The 19,196-nt window shown below is 54.9% G+C and overlaps 5 protein-coding genes across 5 annotated transcripts; 3 read left to right on the top strand and 2 right to left on the bottom strand.

The window, feature by feature from the left end:
* Positions 1 to 1,185: 1,185 nt before the first annotated feature.
* Positions 1,186 to 2,194, top strand: BZA05DRAFT_349892 (AMMECR1 domain-containing protein). The gene is made up of 2 exons (XM_051481263.1): positions 1,186 to 1,595; positions 1,656 to 2,194. Exons 1-2 carry the CDS (start codon positions 1,219 to 1,221, stop codon positions 2,095 to 2,097), a joined length of 819 nt encoding a protein of 272 aa, XP_051341554.1. The 5' UTR covers positions 1,186 to 1,218; the 3' UTR covers positions 2,098 to 2,194.
* A 1,306-nt stretch (positions 2,195 to 3,500) lies between these two features.
* BZA05DRAFT_235054 (uncharacterized protein) lies at positions 3,501 to 4,760 on the top strand. Its single transcript, XM_051479846.1, has 4 exons — positions 3,501 to 3,724; positions 3,796 to 3,848; positions 3,999 to 4,038; positions 4,237 to 4,760. The coding sequence occupies exons 1-4, from the start codon at positions 3,631 to 3,633 to the stop codon at positions 4,521 to 4,523; spliced, it is 474 nt and encodes a 157-aa protein (XP_051341553.1). The 5' UTR covers positions 3,501 to 3,630; the 3' UTR covers positions 4,524 to 4,760.
* A 3,588-nt stretch (positions 4,761 to 8,348) lies between these two features.
* Positions 8,349 to 8,884, bottom strand: BZA05DRAFT_235020 (uncharacterized protein). Its single transcript, XM_051479844.1, has one exon. The coding sequence runs from the start codon at positions 8,716 to 8,718 to the stop codon at positions 8,407 to 8,409; it is 312 nt and encodes a 103-aa protein (XP_051341552.1). The 5' UTR covers positions 8,719 to 8,884; the 3' UTR covers positions 8,349 to 8,406.
* On the bottom strand, positions 8,885 to 10,681 carry BZA05DRAFT_235025 (uncharacterized protein). The gene is made up of 2 exons (XM_051479845.1): positions 10,353 to 10,681; positions 8,885 to 10,290 (listed from the first exon to the last, which is right to left on the bottom strand). The coding sequence occupies exons 1-2, from the start codon at positions 10,433 to 10,435 to the stop codon at positions 9,051 to 9,053; spliced, it is 1,323 nt and encodes a 440-aa protein (XP_051341551.1). The 5' UTR covers positions 10,436 to 10,681; the 3' UTR covers positions 8,885 to 9,050.
* Positions 10,682 to 13,986: 3,305 nt separating this feature from the next.
* Positions 13,987 to 15,551, top strand: BZA05DRAFT_234997 (uncharacterized protein). The gene is made up of 3 exons (XM_051479843.1): positions 13,987 to 14,596; positions 14,685 to 14,832; positions 14,882 to 15,551. The coding sequence occupies exons 1-3, from the start codon at positions 14,173 to 14,175 to the stop codon at positions 15,462 to 15,464; spliced, it is 1,155 nt and encodes a 384-aa protein (XP_051341550.1). The 5' UTR covers positions 13,987 to 14,172; the 3' UTR covers positions 15,465 to 15,551.
* Positions 15,552 to 19,196: the final 3,645 nt, after the last annotated feature.

Genomic DNA, 19,196 nt, shown 5'->3' with positions numbered 1-19,196 from the left:
CTGTGACCTCGAAAGCACCCAGCTCCAATGCGGAGCGGCTTTCTCATTTGATTTGACCGACTTGGGCGGAGGAATAGCTAGCTAACTAGAATACAAAGTTCCTGGTATCGAGTAGGCGTCGAGACAAGTACATGAATGTATGTACTGAACTTTGATATCTCTAAATGGAATCGGTATCCGAGTAAACTCCTGGGAAATGACAGCACCCTTTGCCGTCCAAGTCAGACCGTCTTCAACGCGGAAGATGCGGCCTTCGAAAAAAGACTTATACCTACCCAAGTAGCTGTCTTTCCAGAAACCTCCCAAGCTCGTCCGGAACCGGGACGATGCAATGCATCACCACATGTGTCTGAGTTTGTTATAGCGAGAATAGGTACTTTGGGGGTTATTTCCAACCCCCCCTTATGTGACTACGCTGAGCTCTTTCTTCGGGATTGGACGGGCTGCACCCCCAAGGTGGCTCTGCGGCAGCCTGCGGGTCGGCGGTGAGAACTTCAGCAAGCTCTTCGCCGTTTATAGGTACATAACTCTGGCGTTGACCATATGCCCACATAATCTAGGGAACTTGTATAGCGTTTCTGCTCCTCCTTTTTTGTTCACCTGAACGGAATGGGTCAGCCTCCAGCTTGAAGAAATATTCTATTGAATGTATGTACTCACACTGTCGTGATTGTTCACTGGGCTGGGGTTGTTAACTAGTGGTGTTGATAGGAGGCGGAGAGTGTCCGGGGGCTGTCCAACATCAAAATTTCTTGATGTGTATATGTAACGAGTAATGACTGGATTCCGAAAAGGTCTCATGGACTGAGGTCGGGAAGCTTTGTATCGTGGGAGGGAGGAGTCATTGCTGTTGTCGTCGCCATGGGGATGGAGCTTCATTGGAGAGGAATACTGCTACTGTCCACTAGTTAACAAGGGACGAAGCTTAATCGAGAGAGCTACGGAGCTCTACCGAGTTGGAAAGGAACAAAAATTCAACAGAGAAGCCTGGACTCGCTGTCGTCCAATAGGGTTTTCCGATCAGCACCTCTCTCTCCGACGAAAATTTCTTGCAGCTTTTCTCGTTTTCTTGCCGCTCGCCACGTTCTATTGGAAGCTTCACGGAAAGTCGCTTACGTGAGCCAGTTCCGGGTTCCAGCTCTAGGTATAATAGGGATGTAACCATATGACCAGGGAGCTTCCGATTCAGCTCTCGTACCCAACCCCGCACTGTATCCCATGGCCACCGCGACCGTCGCCCACTGTTACTATTGCTTCGACGTTCTCACGGCGAAGCTCGAAGGCCGGCCTCCGCACTCTCTTGCCAAAATCGAAGCTCTGTTGGCTGCACAGAAGCTGTCGCAAGCGAGCGGACACTCCGGCCTCACCAACGGTCATGCCGACCTCACCAACGGTAATTCCGTCCACGCCAACGGTCATAGCCAGACAAACGGAACCGCCGCTCACCCGCAGCCAACGAAGCAAGCCGAAACACCGCTGTTCGTCACATGGAAGAAGAGTTCGTCGTCGTCGGCGGACCACAGGCTGCGCGGGTGCATCGGCACTTTCGACGCAAAGCCGCTCAACAGTGGGCTGAAAGACTATGCGCTGACCGCGTAAGTTCCACTCCCCCTCCACTCCGCGACATTTCCTAACATCTCCCCCGCTTCCTCTAGTGCCCTCCACGATACCCGCTTCGAACCGATCTCGCGCAGTGAACTCTCGCGCCTCGAGTGCGGCGTAACGCTGCTGACCGACTTCGAGCCGGCGAAGGACGCGATGGACTGGACGCTGGGCAAACACGGCCTGCAGATCGACTTCGTGTACCATCACAGGAGGATGGGCGCTACGTATCTGCCCGACGTGCCGGTGGAGCAGGGCTGGACGCAGGAGGAGACGCTGGTCAGTCTCATGCGCAAGGCGGGCTGGACAGGCAGGAAGGATGAGTGGAGGAAGATCCCGCTCAAGGTTACGAGGTATAGGGGGAGTAATGCGACGGCTAAGTGGGCGGGGTACAGGAAACTCGTGGGCGATGGCGCCGAGGATGATGATGATGAGAGGGACGATGACGATGACGACATGGATGAAGACGAGGAGGACGAGGAGGAGGATGAGTAGGGGGCGCGAGCGCTGTTTATAATGTTACGATCTAGAACGCGCACTTGTTTTCGGTGGGACTGCTCAGTATAGAGAATAGATCCTGAGAATTTATGACAAACACATAACTGCACGCCACCGTGATACTTGTCCGTAGCACCTCAGCTTTGCTTCTTCGTTGGGAGTAAGCAGCCCGAATACTCCGTCGCCGAGTGATACACTGTGGTATTCCCATGACAAAGCTCCGGCTAACCAAGTACTCTACCTGTATTGCTCGGGGCACCAAGAAACATTTTGGTTTTGAGAAATCGATACTATGAGCCAGACGACTCCCCAGGGGTTGCAGGAAAAAATTCCAAAAGCGGCTCATATTTCTTGACTTCCTTTTGTCTGCGTCGTCCTGCTCTGATCTGAGAGTACCTATCGTACGGTACGCACGAATGAATCATCATCCATGAGGTAGGCACGATTTTAACTACGGTTATCAAGATGTTCCCCAGCATCCTTGCTGGCCGGCTGCTAACTAACCAACTAGTTTGCAAGTACTAGTCAACCCCGCTCCTCGCCAACTGCGGAAGCGCCTGTCATGCCCAACCCGGGCTCTGGGGATACGAGCCAAGCCTGCCCAGGTTCTTCATCAACCTCAGGCTCTGTCTCGCTTCGGTTTCGAATCTGATGCAAGAGTTCCATGACAAAAAAAACAAGGGCGCGTTTATAATCCAGGTGCCCTACCTACCTGCTAGTAACTAGGTAGCCGCCCCGGTCCGACAGCGACAGGTAGGTATGCACTGAAACCGTACAGATGTGTCAAGAGTCGGACTTCCAAACTGGACACGGGCTGGTTGGCCTGGGTTGGGTTGGGCTGGGTCGCGGCGGGGGGGAAGAGCTCTGACGTTTCGATGTTGCTGGTCCATTCCGATACGATACGATACGATACGATACGGCGCGGGGCGGTGCTGCTCCTCCCCTGGAGAAGAAAGAGGTGTTGGTCGGTGACGATGGTGAGGCAGCAGCCACAAGCCACCACCGCTCCGTCCGTCTGCTGTGCATCGCATTCGCTGTGTCGTGTTGGTTGGTTGGAACTTGGTGCTGCAGCTGTAACAGCCACCGACACGGATCTCGCAGATCCCTTCCATTCGAAACTTCTGCTACGTCTTCCGTGCGGAATGGAAAGGAAATCATCACTGCTGCCCTGCCACACAGCCGTATATATACCGCCCCTCTCTCGTGCTTCCCAACTTGCCCTCCCATCCAAAATACCATCCAGCAATCGGTCACTTCCTCGATCCTCATTCTTCCCTTCCGTCCGTCCGTCTATAGACTACTTGTAGTTTCTTTACATTCTTCGCATAATACGCACCCTGTCGACCGGCTCGACTTTTTATACACTCCATCTTTTGCCTGCAACCATCACATCACGTACTTTTTGGGCTCCTTCCTCCTCCGCTGAAAAAACAACTCATCCATCCATCCATCCATCCGCCGAATCGTCTCCATCGTCCAACCACGCAAAAACAAAACAGAACAAAACAAATACAACACAACACAGCAAATATGCAGTTCACGCTTAGCACGCTCCTCGTTGCCGCCGTCGCGTTCATTGGCTTGACCATGGCCGCACCCATCGGAAAGCTCGCCGCCCGTCAGGGTGAGTCCCTTCCTTCCCGTCCCATGGACAGCCACGTCCTCTCCTTCCAGTGCTAACCGCTCGATCTGCAGTCATCACCTTCGGCGACGACGGAGTCCCGTCCATGTCTGGCGCCGGCGGTGCGGTGATCCCTTACAGCAACAACTAGTTGGTGTCCGCGGACCGCGAACTGTTTCCTACGTCTGTCTGTCTGTCTGTTTGTTTTGCATCGAGCGGGCTCGGGTGCACGGCCCAATCCAATCCGACCAAGGATGTGGACCACCACCGTGCCTCCTCCCCCCGCTCTGGCTGGGTGTTTTTTCTTCTTCCTATTTTTTCTTCTCTCTCTCCACGACGATTCGAATCATTGGTGAATGAAATGGGTGCATGTGTTTGTGTTCGGAGCGACGGGATGAGACCCTCCAAGTACGTGCTGCAGAGTACTCGCTATGAGAGGAAGGCCACTGAAATGGAGTTGGTTGGGTGGGGGGGGGGGGTATTTTGTTCTTTCTTGCTTTCTTTCCTTTGGGGGGTTTCTTTCTTCGCTTCGCTCGGCTGGCTAGACGCTACTATACGTTTCTTTGATTTGTTGCTTCATTCCATGGCTGGATCTTTGGGTTTTTTTCTTCTTTTCTTCTGCCCGGCTGTGCCTGTGGCTCTTCTTACCCCGTGCGATCGCTTTGGTCCCCGGGGCTTTCTTCTTTTTCCCCTTTTTCTTATTTCATCTAACGGATCACTTGGTCCCGCGGGCTTCTTCTTCTTCTTCTTCCTCTTCTTCTTGGGGGGGGGGGAGGGGGGGTGTTTTTATAGTGTTGGTTGATTGGACGAGGACGGTGGCGGGGGGCATTGGGCATTGGGACGTAACTGGAGGTGGCGGATAATCGGTGGGGCCGTCCTTACTTTGTCAAGGGGGATGGCCGGGACGAGGGACGAGGGAGTGTAGGATATGTACGAGCTGGCTACTTAAGTGGCTATATGTAGTGGAATACTTACGACGTTACGAGTTCACGGAATCGTCTGTCTGTCCGCGTGCGTGCGTGCGTGCGGTGATATTGGGTGTTCGAAGAGAACAGCTTGGGATCTCGCCGTCTATGCCGATGGCAGAGCATTCGTGACGTCCCCACCGAACCCGCCCGCCCCCATCTACAATCCGCCACGCCATTGGCCGCAGCGAGATGCATCAGGCCTCAGCTCGAGACGGTACCGCCCCCAGACCTGAAACCGTATAAAAGCCAAGAATTATGCACCCGCCCATCAACCTACCTACTTGCATCGCGAGCTTGGGTGGAGTAGAGAGCCTGAGACAGCACCACGTGCTGCGCTGAGGCTGGATGTTGGATGCATACATACTACATAGCGGAGTTATCCAGGGTATCAATATCAATGTCAATATCAATAACAGGAGCCGGGAAGACGGGAGTGTGCTCCCAAGCAACGTCTCGAGCCGGGGGATCAGAGATGCATGTTTGTGTCTTATGCCACTCTACTTTATGTATCGAGTTATATGCATAAGTAGATATTCCAGGTAGAGAGACGTCTGCGCATACCTAGTCGGCACTATCCCAGCCATACACAGTCGGCACTGTCACAGCCCCGCATCCCCATCACTCGCTTGTGAGATATCAATATCAAATACCTACCACTGATAACTGTTACTGTTTCCTCGCGGGTAGGGGTATCCATGGCATGTGCCGCTACCAATATCAATACCAATAACTACCAATCTCGCACGTTTGAGTGGGGGGGGGGGACCTGGAACGGAGGAACAGACTGCCGGGAATGATTTGTAAGATTAGGTACTTTCCCCACACTTTGTGGGTGGATGCTTGATGCTTGGTTGGTTGGTGGGGGGGTATGCTTGCTGGCGTAAAATGTAGGTATCTACCAACTCGTGCGGAACAATCAGGTAGAGACGATGGCAGCCGGCTACCTACTATAGTAGAGTGGTTAGGTTCATAGTCACTGGTACCGGTGTCGGTGTCGGTGTCGGACCCGCTGGCTGGCCCCACGCCCCACGCAAGTTTCGCAAGTAGTGCAAGTTTCGCAAGTTTCCGAGTGATCGAATAGGTACCTGCATACCAGCCTATGCGGCAGCATCAAGTGGCTGGGTACATACACCATTCAGCGGCCTCGCCCTTCAGGCTTCAGAATTCCTTTCCCTTTCTCTCCCTCCCTTCCGGCCGGCGGGAAATCACTCGCCACCTCTCGTCACCTCTCGTCGCCTCTCGGATTCCCCGCCCGAATAGGCAACTCTAATCCGCACCCTCTGCCTCACTCGGTTTCAACTTTCAGCCATGGTGTGACCGGGCCGGATAACGTTTCAGTAAGCACCGTTGCATTTTTCTTCATTCATTTTATTTCTTTCTTCGGTGAACACCTGGTAGGTCAGGTACATAAAAGTAGGCACCAAGTGACTGACTGACCAGGTAACTAGCGCTCAGCTCACTCGCGACCGTTTCAACTTCCAAGCTTCTCTTCTCTTCTCTTCTCTTCTTTTATACTACCAGTTATAGAGTAGATTATATGCATGCATGCATTACAGGTGGGCACTCACTGGGTGTGTTTAAGCGATTAAGCGTTTAATGTTGTTTGGTTTGGTCGTTGGTTGTTTGGTGGTGAAACACTGGAAGTCTGGAACCCGGCAGGCCTTGCGTGCGTGCGTGCAGTAGAGTGATTCCGTGTAGTCAGGACCGGGAGGTTATCGACTGTGATACCGATAAGGATGTTGGGGAAGTCTGTGAGTCTATGTATTGCATACATGCATCATCAGCAGCTGGGGGGGGGGGGGGGGGGGGGGGGATGAGGACGTATGGAGTAGACGAGTCGACTTAGCGAAGCGCTGGGTTGGGAGGGGGTTTATTCCACACATAACAACCGTGCTCACCACCGGTCACTCACCGCCATCCGGTCGACGGTCAACGGTCGTGTCCTGAAACCCATTCCCGGGGTGGGTTGCATACATGCATGTATGCAGTCGTGTTAACGATTGGCTTCAATGGCTGGAGACGTCCCAATTTCCGTGCGCTTGGTCTAGACTGTTGGTCCGGCCTGTTGGGGGGGTGAGGGGTCATCGACAAGCTGGCATACCCAAGTATCCCCGTATCCGCCGCATCTGCGGTATCCTCGTATCACACCGGGGCAATTTCCAGCTCCAAGTTCCCAACATGTATGCCAAACGTCAGCGCGAAAGCACTGACGGGGGAGGAGAAGATATCCACCCGACTCCGACTCCGACTCTCCGACTCCGACTCCGACTCTCCGACTCCGAACATCATGCTTTGTCACTCAGGCATCGCTCATCTATCGCTCAGCCCTACAGGCTACATACAGGCTACAGGCTACAGCTGTAACCTGTTGCCCATATCTATAGTAGTACTATAGTTAGCCGGGTGCTGAAACCGCCCGCCAGGCCTGGGGTGTGTTGCATGTACATACCTCATACATGCATACCTCATACTTGGTAGGCACATGCATAGGCAGTTGTACATACTCGCCTTGGATACCGACCGACCACCAGCTGTGTGGAATATACCGGTACTCTAGTAGAGACGCTGTTGGTGTTGGTGTTGCTCCGCGCCGGGGATCCTTCCTCACTCCCTCAGTCGTGCGGGGGAGAAGTGGGGGAGGAAAGGGTTTTATCGATAGGGCACCGTCGTCCTGTAGCGTGCTTGTTGGAGCCGTCGTAGAGTCGTCGAGGAGTCTGGTAGGCCCCATCCAGGTCTGACAGATAGACTCCGGAGGGAGAGAGGGAGGGAGGGAGGGTTTGCCCGTTGACGAGCCTGACAGGCCTGTGGGGAATGCACACTCTATTGCACACTCTATTGCATTAGGTATATGGTTAAGCGCACCGAACCTTCCCCACCTTCCCCACCTTCCCCACCTTCCCCACCGCCCCCTCAGCTCTCCTCAGGATCGTGGCCGTGATAGTGGGCCGTCACGCCCGTGACTTCCCGTCCGTCACTTCCCGTCCGAAGCCGAGTAACTATAGTACTAGGCAGTGTGGATAACGGCGAGCCAGCTTCAAAACATCTTCAAAACATCTTCAAAGCATCTTCCTGCCGTGCCCTACCGTGCTCTACCGTCCGTCTGCGGGCTACCTAGATGGAGCATCTGTATACCCAGGTAGGTACGCTGCCATGTGCCGTAGTTGTGCGGTATCTGTCGATCCAGAGGCTTCCAGAACTCCAGAACTCCCTGTCTGTACTACCCGTCCGTACTCCCCATCCGTAGGTACACGAGATAGTCATACCAATATCTCTCCGAGTCTCTCCCTCTCTGAGCCCCTCCGTGCTCCTCCCGAGTCTCCCTCCCGAGTCTCCTCCCGAGCCCCCTCCGAGCCCCCAACCCAAAAACCCAAAGCCCAAAAAACCCCATAAAACCCAAAAACCCGCTCACTACGCCTAACCGTAACCCAACTGTAACCCACGCCACCACGCAAAGTCACCACGCAAAGCTACCACACAAACTCACTCCGCAATAGCAAGTTGTCAACTGGCAACGGAAAGCCTAACCTTAACCCCCGCCCCCCTCCCAAGACCCGAGGGCCAAGATTTCCGCCTCACCGCCCAGACAGGGCAATATTCTTTCTTTCAGAATTTCAAAAACGGAAGACACCAAAACGCTCCACGGAAAACTTGCGAAACTTGCAATGCTTTACCAGGCAGTAGGTATGCCACTCATAAAGACCTTTGAAGTTTGTGTATCTATTGTACAATGCATACTGTGCTAATCCTCATATGCGGCAGTTTATCATAAGAACTGACAATTCGAAAGCTGTTTCCCTTCCCTTGCAACACCTCCTCACCGCTTAGGCAAGAAACCGAGTAACAGCAAAAAAAAAAAAGGTAAAAAAGGTAAAAAAGGAAAAATTGAGACGAACCGGACGTATAAGGTTGATACCTTATATACGTCCGAAGCCAAAGAGCAGCAGCTAGTAAAACCATCAAGAAACAAATATACCGAAAAGAAAAAAGAAAAAAAAACCCCCCCGTAAAATTAAACCGAATCATAACCATGAGTGAAAAGAAAAGAAAAAGAGAAAAGAAAAACAAGTGTCCTGAACGACAAACTCCATAGGATAACAAATGTATTCCGAAAACAAACTAACGCCGATGTATTCTTTTCGCACCAGGAAGGATACCAGCCCTTTATGCACCGAACGCCTTTTATCCAGAGAAGCCAACAATCAAGATATCCGTAATTTTGGAAGATCTTGAATGTCTAGTGCGGTTATTGCTGTGTCCGTGAATATCGTATTCAGAAGCGTTGCGGGGCTAGGCAGACGGCGCGAGACCACGATGATGAGACAAGGAAGAAAAGAAAAGAACAGACGATCCGGTTTCGTGGTTCACGTGACGCTCGACTCGAGCATCCAGTCCTGGTTCACAAACTCGCCCCACGCGTCCTGATCGGCGGCGTACTGTTCGATCGGTGCCGAGTCGAATTTTCCGAACGCATCCGATCCCGCTAGCGTCGTCCCATCGCTGAACAACGAGTTCAGGAGATCGTCCTCCTGGTTTTGATTGTCGTTCAAGAAGCTAGGGTTGCTCGCGGTGCCCACGTTGAGATATGGAGAGTCGACTCTGCTAGGCTGCCACTTCAGCTCCCCGGTGGTGGTCGCGAGGCCATCCTCGGTCTTGGACTCGAAGGGATCGCTCTGCTGATTGGGACTCAGACTCGTGGTGAAGCCTTTGCTGGTGGTGTACGTGGTGCCGTTATCGAACCGGTCAAAGTTTCCGGGAATGTTGAGACTGTTCGCACTTGTTCCGGCAAAGAACCTGGCGGATTCGGCGGGAAGTTCGTTCGAGAACAGATAGTTCGAGTAGGGTTCCTCCTCATTCGACATGGGAGATGACAAGGGTGGTGGCTGGGGCGGAGACTGGTACGCCGGCATGCTCGAGTACAAAGGCGTGGGCCGACAAGAGGACGGCGTTGGCATCTGTTGGATGTGAGGCATGTTTGCAGCGAACTGGTCTTCTTGCGAGACGTGAGTCTCCGGCGAGAGCGAGGGCGAGTTTGATGTCCGTTTGATCTCGGCGGGCTGGGCTGCCCTTATCATCATCGGCTGTTGCTGCGGAATGTGCGTAGACATGGCCCTGCCATGGCTGTGGCTGCTACCACCGGCGGGAGGAGCATAAGGCTGCTGGCGATAGGCGGACTGTTGCTGTAGAGGCTGTCTGAAGAAGGGATACTGCTGTTGCTGGAGAGCGTATCCACCGGGGAAGGTCTGATGCGGGGAATAACCGGTAGCCACTCCCATATTCACGCCCATGCCCATACTCGCCTGACTCATAGCCATCCTGTTGTTCAGTTCTCGGTCCACGGCATTCCTCATGTAAACCTGGTGTTGGTAGTAAGCGGCGAAACGGCGATCGATGGGTCCACCGCCCATAAGCGCGCTCAGGTTGCGGTAGGCTGTGGTCACGTCGTCGTCCTCCTCCTCGTACATCTCCTCGTTGACGACATCGGCCTCGGTGACTCGGAGAGCTCGGCCGGTCCTTTTCTTGTGGATCTCCGAGGCTCGGCGGGCAGATTCGATTCTCGCCTCGAGACTTCTATCACTTCTTCGGGACGCAGCAATGTAGGCTCTGTGAAGTGGCAATCAGCTATCCCACCCGATCCCATGCAGACGGAGACAAGTGCTACATACCGTTCCTGATTCTCTTCGTGTGTGCGTTCAGACTTGACCGGCTTGGAAGCCGGCTTGGAATGTGCCGTTCTCTGGGGTGGCATGACCGACGATGACCGAGAATACGCTGGGGTTTACGGGGGAGCGGTGTGTGGGTGGGTGTGTGTGATTGCACGTTCTAATTGCGTCCGGTGGTTCAGTCGGAGAATATTGGGAGAGGCGGTTGATGGAGGGATCTATTATGGGATGATGGTCGTGGTGATCGGGTATGCGTGAGCAGGAGGAGGAGGAGATGTAGTGTGCAGAGGTCCAGATCGTCGATTCGGAGGGGCAGAAGGGAATCCTTAAGTGCGGTGGCCGGGTCCGAGACAGCAGAGAGGGAGCAAAGCGAGTATGTAAGAGTAACAGCGGGGAGGGAGGGGTGTGTGAGAGTGAGTGGGTTGGGGGAGGGGGGCGGAGGGTTCGACACCGGATAAACCGAGACACAACGTGCGTGAGGAGAGCGCCGGGGTTGTGAGGAGGGGGGTGGGAGGCTGTTAATTGCTTGAGTTTGTTGGGGAAAGTATGAATGTTTTTTTTCCTTTCCTTTCTTTTCTTTATCTCCCAGGAAGGAGAAGAAGGTGCGGTAGGGTAGGAAGGGTAAGTATAGTAGCCTGACTGACAGTCTGGGGAGGGGGGTGGGGAAGGAAAGGGCTGGCAGAGGTTGATACGGAGCAGCGAGGGCGCCGGGAGGGCGGTAGAGTTTCCAACATAAATGCTATCGGCTCTTACGTCCAAGGGTCCAGAGCAGCCGCGCTGGTTAATCATGGTTGCACGGCAGTGAGCGAAGGCGAAGGGTGAACAACACGTCTGGGCGCCGCACGCAAGCAGGCAAGCAAGCAGGCAAGCAAGCAGGCAAGCAAGCATGGTCTGGAGGGAATGATGGAGAAGGTCGCTGGGCAGGGGGGGGGGGCTCTTCTTTTTTTCCGGCTCTTGGTGGGCAAGTCTGGCGCGCTGGCTCTGCTCTGACGTTGCTCGACAGGCGGTGGAGCGGGAGGAACTGGGGGGAGGTGAGGAAAGGGAGAAGTGCAGAAAGGGAGATGGGTTGGGGGGCGGACTGCGCCGCGATGCCACGAGCAATGTCTAAGTTACGGAGATCGGACAGCCAGATTCGGCTGCAGGTGTGGGTGGACCTTGGCGAGTTTCATGGGGTTTGAAGATTGGCGGGAGATGCGGAAAACGGTGTGGTGGTGGTGGTGTGCATAGGTGGCTGCTTGCCGATGGTAGGGCCGCATGCTTTCATTTCATCCACCGACGGACGCAGCAGGGGCGGCGTGGAAGCCCGGCAGCATCGCGATAGGTGCTATCGATAATAGTTACAGCTGCTTTATGGAGACATCTGCGGTTCTGTGCAATGCTCACTGCATCTACGGCTCTGTGCAATTGCTCGCTACATCTATGGAACTGTAAATGCTCTGTGCCAGCGCTTGCCGCCTCTACAATTCCATAGATCCTCTGTCCAAACACTTGCTATCCTCTCCACCTCCGAGAAGCCCACGGAACTCCGAGCGCGCCCAAGCAACCAAGGGTGTAATGCCGAATCCTGATGAATTCCAAATACCTAGCATCATACCTGCCATACTACCATACCTCCTACCTATCATACCTCCCCACCCAACCCACTCCGTAACCCAACCCAACCAGTGACACAGCCCGAACAGATATTTAGAGTGCTCTACTAACGACGTTTGCCACGGCCGCGCGACGATGACCCTGATTTGCGGGGGGCAGGGACCCGTGGGAAGCGGTGAGGGAGGCAGAGAAAGAGAAAAATAAAACACCGCACCGCATCGTCACCTCACGACCACGGCGTCTTCCTGATCCTCCCTGATCCTCCCTGATCCTCGCAGTCCCAAGCCGGTGTCTCGAATCTCGCATGTCCCTGTCGACGGGCGACGGGCGAGTCGCCCTTACAGACCGCCCTTACAGACCGACCAGACCGACCGACCGACAGGAGACCGCCGGTTCCCCAGCAATATGCAGTTAGCTCCTCTCTAGTAGTCGACCGACTACCGTATCGTATGTACCAGTCAGTACCAGCGATGCAAGCGGCCAGGGAAGGAAGCGGAAGTGTGCCCCCCCCCCCTCCCCACCACCATCACCAGAGAGAACTGAGAGAGAGATACGCGAGCCGCGCTAGCCCCGTCAGGCATAGACCAGATCGTTGCACGCCTGTGGATGGGCGCTCAGATCTTCCACCCCCCTGGCTCCCCCCGGTTCAGAGCTAGGCGGCGGAGGATGGTTCCGGCCAATCAACAAGCCGGACGCGGTAGAGTACGGAGCTTGTCGTCATGGCTTGGAAGGGCAGCTGCGGATGTTGAGGGTGTGGGGGCAGATGGCGTGGAGATTTGTGTGCAGCTTTGTGTGTGTCCCGTGTGCGTGTGTCCCGTGTGTGTGTGTGTGTGTGTGTGTGTGTGTGTGTGTGTGTGTGTGTGTCTCTCCTCCTCTGACTATCGATCTCGTGTTGCACAGTCGAGTAACCATCTACCGGTAGTGGCGGCGGGCCCTCGAGGGAGGCAGGGAGGGAGGGAGCGAAAACGTCCGCACCATGAGTCCGTGACAGGCTTGCCTGTCTAGATACCTTCGAGGGAAACGTCCGAAACCGAAACCCGTGACGGCGTGACGGGCGCCGGAAACTTTTTGGCAGTACTCTAACTACCCTAACTACTTCCCGGAAAACTCAGTTGATGAACGGGAGATGCTTCTGATGCAGCTGGTGCCGTGGCTCGCTGTGTCGAGTTGTGTAGGAACTCCGTCTCTATCTCTATTCTGCATAACGGTACTCTATTCACCGTTTGTTCTACTTTAACTTCACTCCTGTGATAGCCATGAACAGTACTAACCAGTAGTAACTAGTACCAGGTAAGTAGCAACTAGCCTATCGCGCCCTTCATCCCCGAACCGCTTTCGGAAAACCTGACAACCCTTCAACCCAGCCAGCTTCACGAGCGAGCGAGCAGCGAACGACCCTGTCCGCCAGTCCGAGCCGCTGGAACCCGCTCCCTTGCGAGCAGCTGTGTGTGTCGGATACCTCGATCCCGTCCGCAGCATGCGTCTTATCTCGTGCGGAAGCGATCTGTGGAGCGGCCTGGCCAGGACCGGGGGGAGGGGGGGGGGGGGGGGGAGGGATGGCAAGATCTTCCAAGATCTCCATCCAGATCCATCTCCATCTCCATCTCGCCGAAGCAGCAGCATAAGCATAGATGTTCAAACCCCAACCCTAACCCCGAAGCCTAGAGTTAATGATCACCGCTCCTGCTGCTCGGCGACTTTGCTTTCCGACACGAGTGGGCATGGAGGTAAGTCCGTACGAGTAGGTAAAATCCGCAATCCCCGGCACCATCTGGGGGAGGGGAGGGCGGACCCCGCGCGTGCCCGCTTCCATCCTTCCTTCCTTCCATCCATCCAGTCATCCATCAATCCGTCGTAATGACCTCACCAGCCTCACGTGCTATGTAAACCTATCGAGGATTGAGGGTTCAGAATTCAAGAAGCAGCAACCACGGAACGGAAGACTGAAGTTGGAACGGGACTACGGAAGCGCGGTTAGCTAACTATTTTAACTATTTCGGGGTATTGCGTGTGTGGCTTGCAGCTTTCCACTTGCGCCCCGTGTCCACTGCCCTGACCTGACCAAATCAGTCCAGTCCAGTTCCGACAGCTAGATAGATGCTCAATTAGCAATCCTGACCAACCAACCAGCCCGCACCACTACCAGCCCGCACCGCACCACTGCCAACCGCACCCTCGGGCCTCCGGGAGTTTGAGCCGGCCCCAGCCAAACATCCCGAGCCGCTCGCTCATGGGAGAACTCCGGCACAGGGTCAAATCGGCTACTGTCGGCTCCAAAGGTCCGGGCCTAGAGGTGAGTCGAGCCCTGCACGGGATGCAACCGCCTGCCCTGCCTAGGTTTCGGCAAGATGGAGGTTCAGGGACCAGGCAGCAAGATCCGGGGATCAACATTTGTAGGATGATCGAGGAGTGGGATAATGGGATACGGAATACGGAAAATGGGATCTGGGATACGGAATACCTATGGAATATAGAATACGGAATACTGTACGGAATGGCCCTCTCGGAGCGACGCCGAGCTTGCTCTTGCTCGAGGCTTTCGAGGACACCAAGCCCCCTCCCCGCCTCCCGAGTCCCGACGCCCCCGACGCACCAGTCAGGAGTCTACCACCTACCGAGCCTACCTATACTCTGGAGCGTCCACCCGTGCCAGCGTACTCTACATACTCACAGACGGCACGTACGTAGCGTACGGGGACCCCAACTATTGGCGGGTATTTCCATTCGCTCTCATTCGCTCTCCTCTTGTTCGCTCTCATTCGCTCTCGCTCGCTCCAGGTCGGTCTGCTCGTCCGCCTCGAAAGGGGGTCCCAACCGGTCGGGACTACACACATCTCTACTTGTGGAAGGTTGCGTTGACGTCGGCCGAGCGTTCGTGGAGGAGATCTCAGCGTGGAGACATGGAAGGGAAGACATGGAAGGCATGGAAAGCATGGGAGACATGGGAGACATGGAAGGGAAGACATGGGAGATATGCCCGGTAATTGTACAATGCACGGACCGCACCTTCATCTTCATCGGAGAGAAACGCCTCTGTCTCTGTTTCCACGGAAAGTAATCTACCCTCACGCGAGCCCTGCGTTTGTGGTGGGGGCGGTAACTTTGTATCTGGGTAGGCAGTTGCTTGGTTGCTTGGTTATCGGACCACGACCCTTTTCCCCGGTGTTTGGATATACGGTAGGTACATACATGGAAGTTTTCGAGTTGTCGGATCCAAATCCAAATCCTGAGACGCCACGCCGCTGCGAAACATCCCCCCGGGGACCCAAGCAGCTCTACGGGTTTCCAAGTTTCCGAGTCCATGCCTCCGGTCTCGGTGGAGTTTCATCTCGGGGGGAAGAGCAGTTCTCGCCAGTGCGTGTCAACTCAAACCTCAACAACGGGCTCGCGAGTCCCCACGGCTGTTCCGGAGTGTCGGAAACGGGTATAACCCCCACCACCGCGCACGAACCGAGTGCGGTGGACGCAAAAGAAAAGAAAAGAAAGTTCTCGGCGGTTTCTTTTAACGAGGGAGGAGGATAATTACCGTGTTTCTCGTTTATGCATGCCACCTCGTGTTTTGCTCGGAATTTGAATTTCGCAGAGGTGCCTATTATTGGCAGCTCGAGCCTCGACTACTAAATGGCAAAGAAGAAGAAGAAAGGAAGAAGAAGAGGAGGAGGAGGCCAACACGAAAGAAATCTTCCGGCCCGTGGTTAGAACTTAGAGTTTGTGGGCGTGGGCGTCCAACAATGTCTGGGATTTTCTTGGCATAGATGATGAGATGCACGCTTTGAAGTCGGTTCGACAGCTTGGCAACATCGTGTACCTACTCTCATACATAACGAGTTGGTGGTGGTTGTGGTGGTGGAGATAGAGTAATTCGACCTCTCGTATCAAGCCGTCCCTACCTACATATCTTGATTCTTACCAAGCCCACCGCGGCTGGACGGTGCAACCGTACAAGACCACAGTCCCTAGAGAAACCAACTGCTCTGCTCTACAGTAGGTAGAGTACGGTAGAGAAGCCACAACCGCACAGGACACGAGAAAAAGCAATGGGTACGTATCTGCTGGCTGGTTTCGTCCAATGAGCCCGCCTCCGGATCCAATGCCCGCCGGTTGGATACGCCCAGCAGGGTCGGCCTCAGCGTTGCGAGATCTAGCTTAACCGCTAGTTATAGGTAGCGTTGCGCCTCATGTCCGCCCTATATAGAGTACCACGGTACTCCGCTCTGCGGGCAGGGACGTCGACTGCTGGATGAGCGGTGAAGGTGGGTACGAGAACTTGGTTGTAGCTTGTCACTCTGTCCTGCGGCGGGCAGGTATCTAGGGATCCTCTACATACGACTAATACGATTCGAGTGTGTATCTACACTGTGACACGTGCGTTTAGTACAACTCAATCCACGGTCCACAATCCACGGTTCGCAGAAGCACGTGACACCCGAGTGATTTAAAATGATCCCGACGTGTCCATTCAGCTTCCGGCGCCCCTACGGCGGTAACTACGGCGGTAACTACGGCGCAACTTCCGGCTTAACTACAGCGGTAACTACGGCAATAACTTCGGGGGTAACCAACTAATCCCGCAAAAGCCGGCCGGTCGTCACCGTAAGAGCACATACTCTACACACGGCCGTCCCGGGGACCACCGGGGACCATCGGAACCCTCGAAGCCTACGGTAACTTACTTGCCCGCAGGCTGCATACTTCCCGAGCTGATGCTCTAGCTTCGCGCCAGCTGCAGGCGCCGACGCGCAGCCTGGCCTGCTTGCTGGCGCCGGATATATACTTACCTAGAGTATGTATCGGTATCGGTAGGTATCGGAGCTCCGCACGGCGCTCCGACCCCGCCGGAAAAGGCACAGAGGCATAAAGGCACGAAATAACCTTTTTGAGCTTTCTCCCCTTGCATCAGAACCTTTCCGCGCTCCGTCCCTCTATCCCGAAACCGGTAGGGGCTGTACCGTATGTAGCATTTGGGAGGCGCCGGGGAGAGGGGGAGGGGGAGGCGGGCAGGGCACCGAAATATTCGCTGAGAGACTATTTCGGAGCGGAGCGGTAACTATCGTAGCTCGCGATGGTCCAACTTTGTTGTCATGTTTTAGTAATCGAATCCGCCCTTCCAACAGAAACAGAGACAGAGACAGAAATGATCACAAGTCACGCCCTCCGGGAATAACAAGGCTCTGCTGGAATTTGGAATGTCCGCTAGAGTACCAGGTATGCATAAGAGGCAGATTATGTGTGAAGCAAGTGGAGAGCCATGTATCCTCTCCCTCTCCCTCCTCCTCCTCCCTCCCCCTCTCTCGAAAAAGTAAAGAAAAGCAAAGAAAAAAAGAAATTTCCGGCACTGATAGAACTTCCAATTGCGGCACTATCCCCTCCCTCCTCCCCTCCATCCCTCCCCCGGACCCCGGCATTAAAAACTGTCTTCCACAAGAACCTAATATATTCGCCGCAAACTCTAAATCCTCCCCACCCCGCCCCGACTGCCCCGCTCCGACTGCCCCGTGCACTTGACACTTGACGGTTGTAGATAAGGTACTTACCCGTTCCGAAAGTTGAAACGTTACCCGTTGGGGTGGATTGTCTGGATTGCTGGACTGCCGGGGTGGGGTGGGAGGCGGGGGGGTGGGAGGCGGAGAGAGAGAGAGAGATGTATTATTGCATACAGCTCGTCTATACCTAGTACTATACTACCCATAGCGATAGAAGCGACAAAAGCGAGCTGCCAGTTCAGCAGGGAACGGGGATGGGGGAGGGTGCCTGTTCGGGGTGAGGTTTTATACCGCGAGTGACAACGAGTGATCACCCCCACTCCATCCTCCCAAGCCGGTTCGAAAGTTGAAAGTTGAAACTTAAAAGTTAAAACAGTCTCTTCGGCCGGTAAGTGTGCTATTACGGCAAGTATGCTGCTACGGCAACTGTCGCGCGGACTGGTCACACCTACGGGATCGGGATCGGGAGAGAGCCGTGTTGCGCTCCGAAACTCGTGTTTGCGCGGGATGCAGTTGCTCTTGCCTCGGCGTTGGATGCGAGGAATCAGGATGCGTGGATGCTTTGGGGACGGAGGTGTTTTGGGGGGCGGGCGAGCGAGCGGGCGGCTACTGACGACATGGCGGTGGGGACTCATGCGGAGTCCGCGGGGTGCAATATGAGCGGCTAGATGGTGGGCACTGGGAAAGCCCAGTTCCTGCGAGTCTTGCACGGATCCGAGACTCGTGAGGCGTGGTTGCTTGTCTTCCGCCGCTTGCCTAGAGTACCCGCCGGTTCTGGGAGCAGTGGGGTAAGTCCTCCAAGTACCCAGGTGGGTTGACGTCTTGAACAGGAGCTTAGAGTACGGACTCGTGCGCACTGGGCTGGCTTGGAGTTCTTCGGCGTTTTCTGCCAGCCATCCATCCGCGCCTTCGAAATCTGCGTATCCCACTATCGAAAAGGTCTTACTCGTGCCATCCAAGTTCTAACCACTGCTCACTCGTGAATCATGATTCCAAGTACATACATAGCGCCCCGAAGATCTCAGAGATCCCCAGCTCCCGCGACCCCACCTCCCCCGATCCTAGCCCCCCGATCCTAGCTCCCCCGATTGGTGGTGGAGCACAGAAATCCTCCGAGACCCCCGAAGCCCGACCCCCGACGGCCGGGAGGCGGAGCGGACGATATGAGACATGCATGCCATACATGTGCGAGATGTGCCATGAATCCCGCGCCCCCACTCTCCTTGCTCCACCGTCCACGCTCTGGTCCACGCTCTGACGTGCCCGCTGGTCATGGGCCCAGGAAGGAACTCAGGAAAGAAATCAAATCCAGAAACCCCCCCCCTCCTTCCCCCTCCCACTACAAACCTGACCGAGCGGTGATCGTATCACGAAACCGGCCTCGTATCCCAACTGGGAAGTGTGCCGCCGCTACTACCTATCATATGTAGACTCCATAGTAGTTATGTAGAGCAGTTATGTAACTACTCTACTGAAATCTCGGATCCGGATTGGATTGGATTGGATTGGATGCACGGCGGATCTGAAATCGGTTTCGGATCGTTCCCTTGAAGCGTGCTCCGCCACGATACGGTATGTCAGACAGTCAGGGTGCCCGATACGGGCTTGCATAGGCACATACAAGGAAGGTATCGCTCGCTTGGACGCTTCGCGCTAGAGATCACACGAAGTCCTAAAAGCCTGAAGCCATGAAGTCATGCTCCCCCCGGTCCGGTCACCTCGTGCACCAGCCGTCACTCTCCGCACACAAGTGACGTGCAGAGTAATCACG

This window comes from Tricharina praecox, assembly GCF_024521635.1.
Source record: "Tricharina praecox strain CBS 144465 chromosome Unknown BZA05scaffold_6, whole genome shotgun sequence".
In the NCBI taxonomy this organism is placed as follows: Eukaryota; Fungi; Ascomycota; class Pezizomycetes; order Pezizales; family Pyronemataceae; genus Tricharina; species Tricharina praecox.
This window is presented reverse-complemented; position numbering and strand designations above follow the sequence as displayed.

What these genes read in the sequence shown, in the direction of transcription:
- BZA05DRAFT_234997 (XM_051479843.1), top strand. Translation starts at nt 14,173, where the DNA reads ATGGGAGAACTCCGGCACAGGGTCAAATCGGCTACTGTCGGCTCCAAA. An exon ending in GAGCGTCCACCCGTGCCAGC is followed by an intron (nt 14,597 to 14,684) that starts GTACTCTACATA and finishes TCATTCGCTCTC; the next exon opens with CTCTTGTTCGCTCTCATTCG. An exon ending in CGTTCGTGGAGGAGATCTCA is followed by an intron (nt 14,833 to 14,881) that starts GCGTGGAGACAT and finishes AAAGCATGGGAG; the next exon opens with ACATGGGAGACATGGAAGGG.
- BZA05DRAFT_235054 (XM_051479846.1), top strand. Translation starts at nt 3,631, where the DNA reads ATGCAGTTCACGCTTAGCACGCTCCTCGTTGCCGCCGTCGCGTTCATT. An exon ending in AAAGCTCGCCGCCCGTCAGG is followed by an intron (nt 3,725 to 3,795) that starts GTGAGTCCCTTC and finishes CTCGATCTGCAG; the next exon opens with TCATCACCTTCGGCGACGAC. An exon ending in TGTCTGGCGCCGGCGGTGCG is followed by an intron (nt 3,849 to 3,998) that starts GTGATCCCTTAC and finishes CACCGTGCCTCC; the next exon opens with TCCCCCCGCTCTGGCTGGGT.
- BZA05DRAFT_349892 (XM_051481263.1), top strand. Translation starts at nt 1,219, where the DNA reads ATGGCCACCGCGACCGTCGCCCACTGTTACTATTGCTTCGACGTTCTC. An exon ending in AAAGACTATGCGCTGACCGC is followed by an intron (nt 1,596 to 1,655) that starts GTAAGTTCCACT and finishes CGCTTCCTCTAG; the next exon opens with TGCCCTCCACGATACCCGCT.
- BZA05DRAFT_235020 (XM_051479844.1), bottom strand. Translation starts at nt 8,718, where the DNA reads ATGGTTATGATTCGGTTTAATTTTACGGGGGGGTTTTTTTTTCTTTTT.
- BZA05DRAFT_235025 (XM_051479845.1), bottom strand. Translation starts at nt 10,435, where the DNA reads ATGCCACCCCAGAGAACGGCACATTCCAAGCCGGCTTCCAAGCCGGTC. An exon ending in CACGAAGAGAATCAGGAACG is followed by an intron (nt 10,291 to 10,352) that starts GTATGTAGCACT and finishes GCCACTTCACAG; the next exon opens with AGCCTACATTGCTGCGTCCC.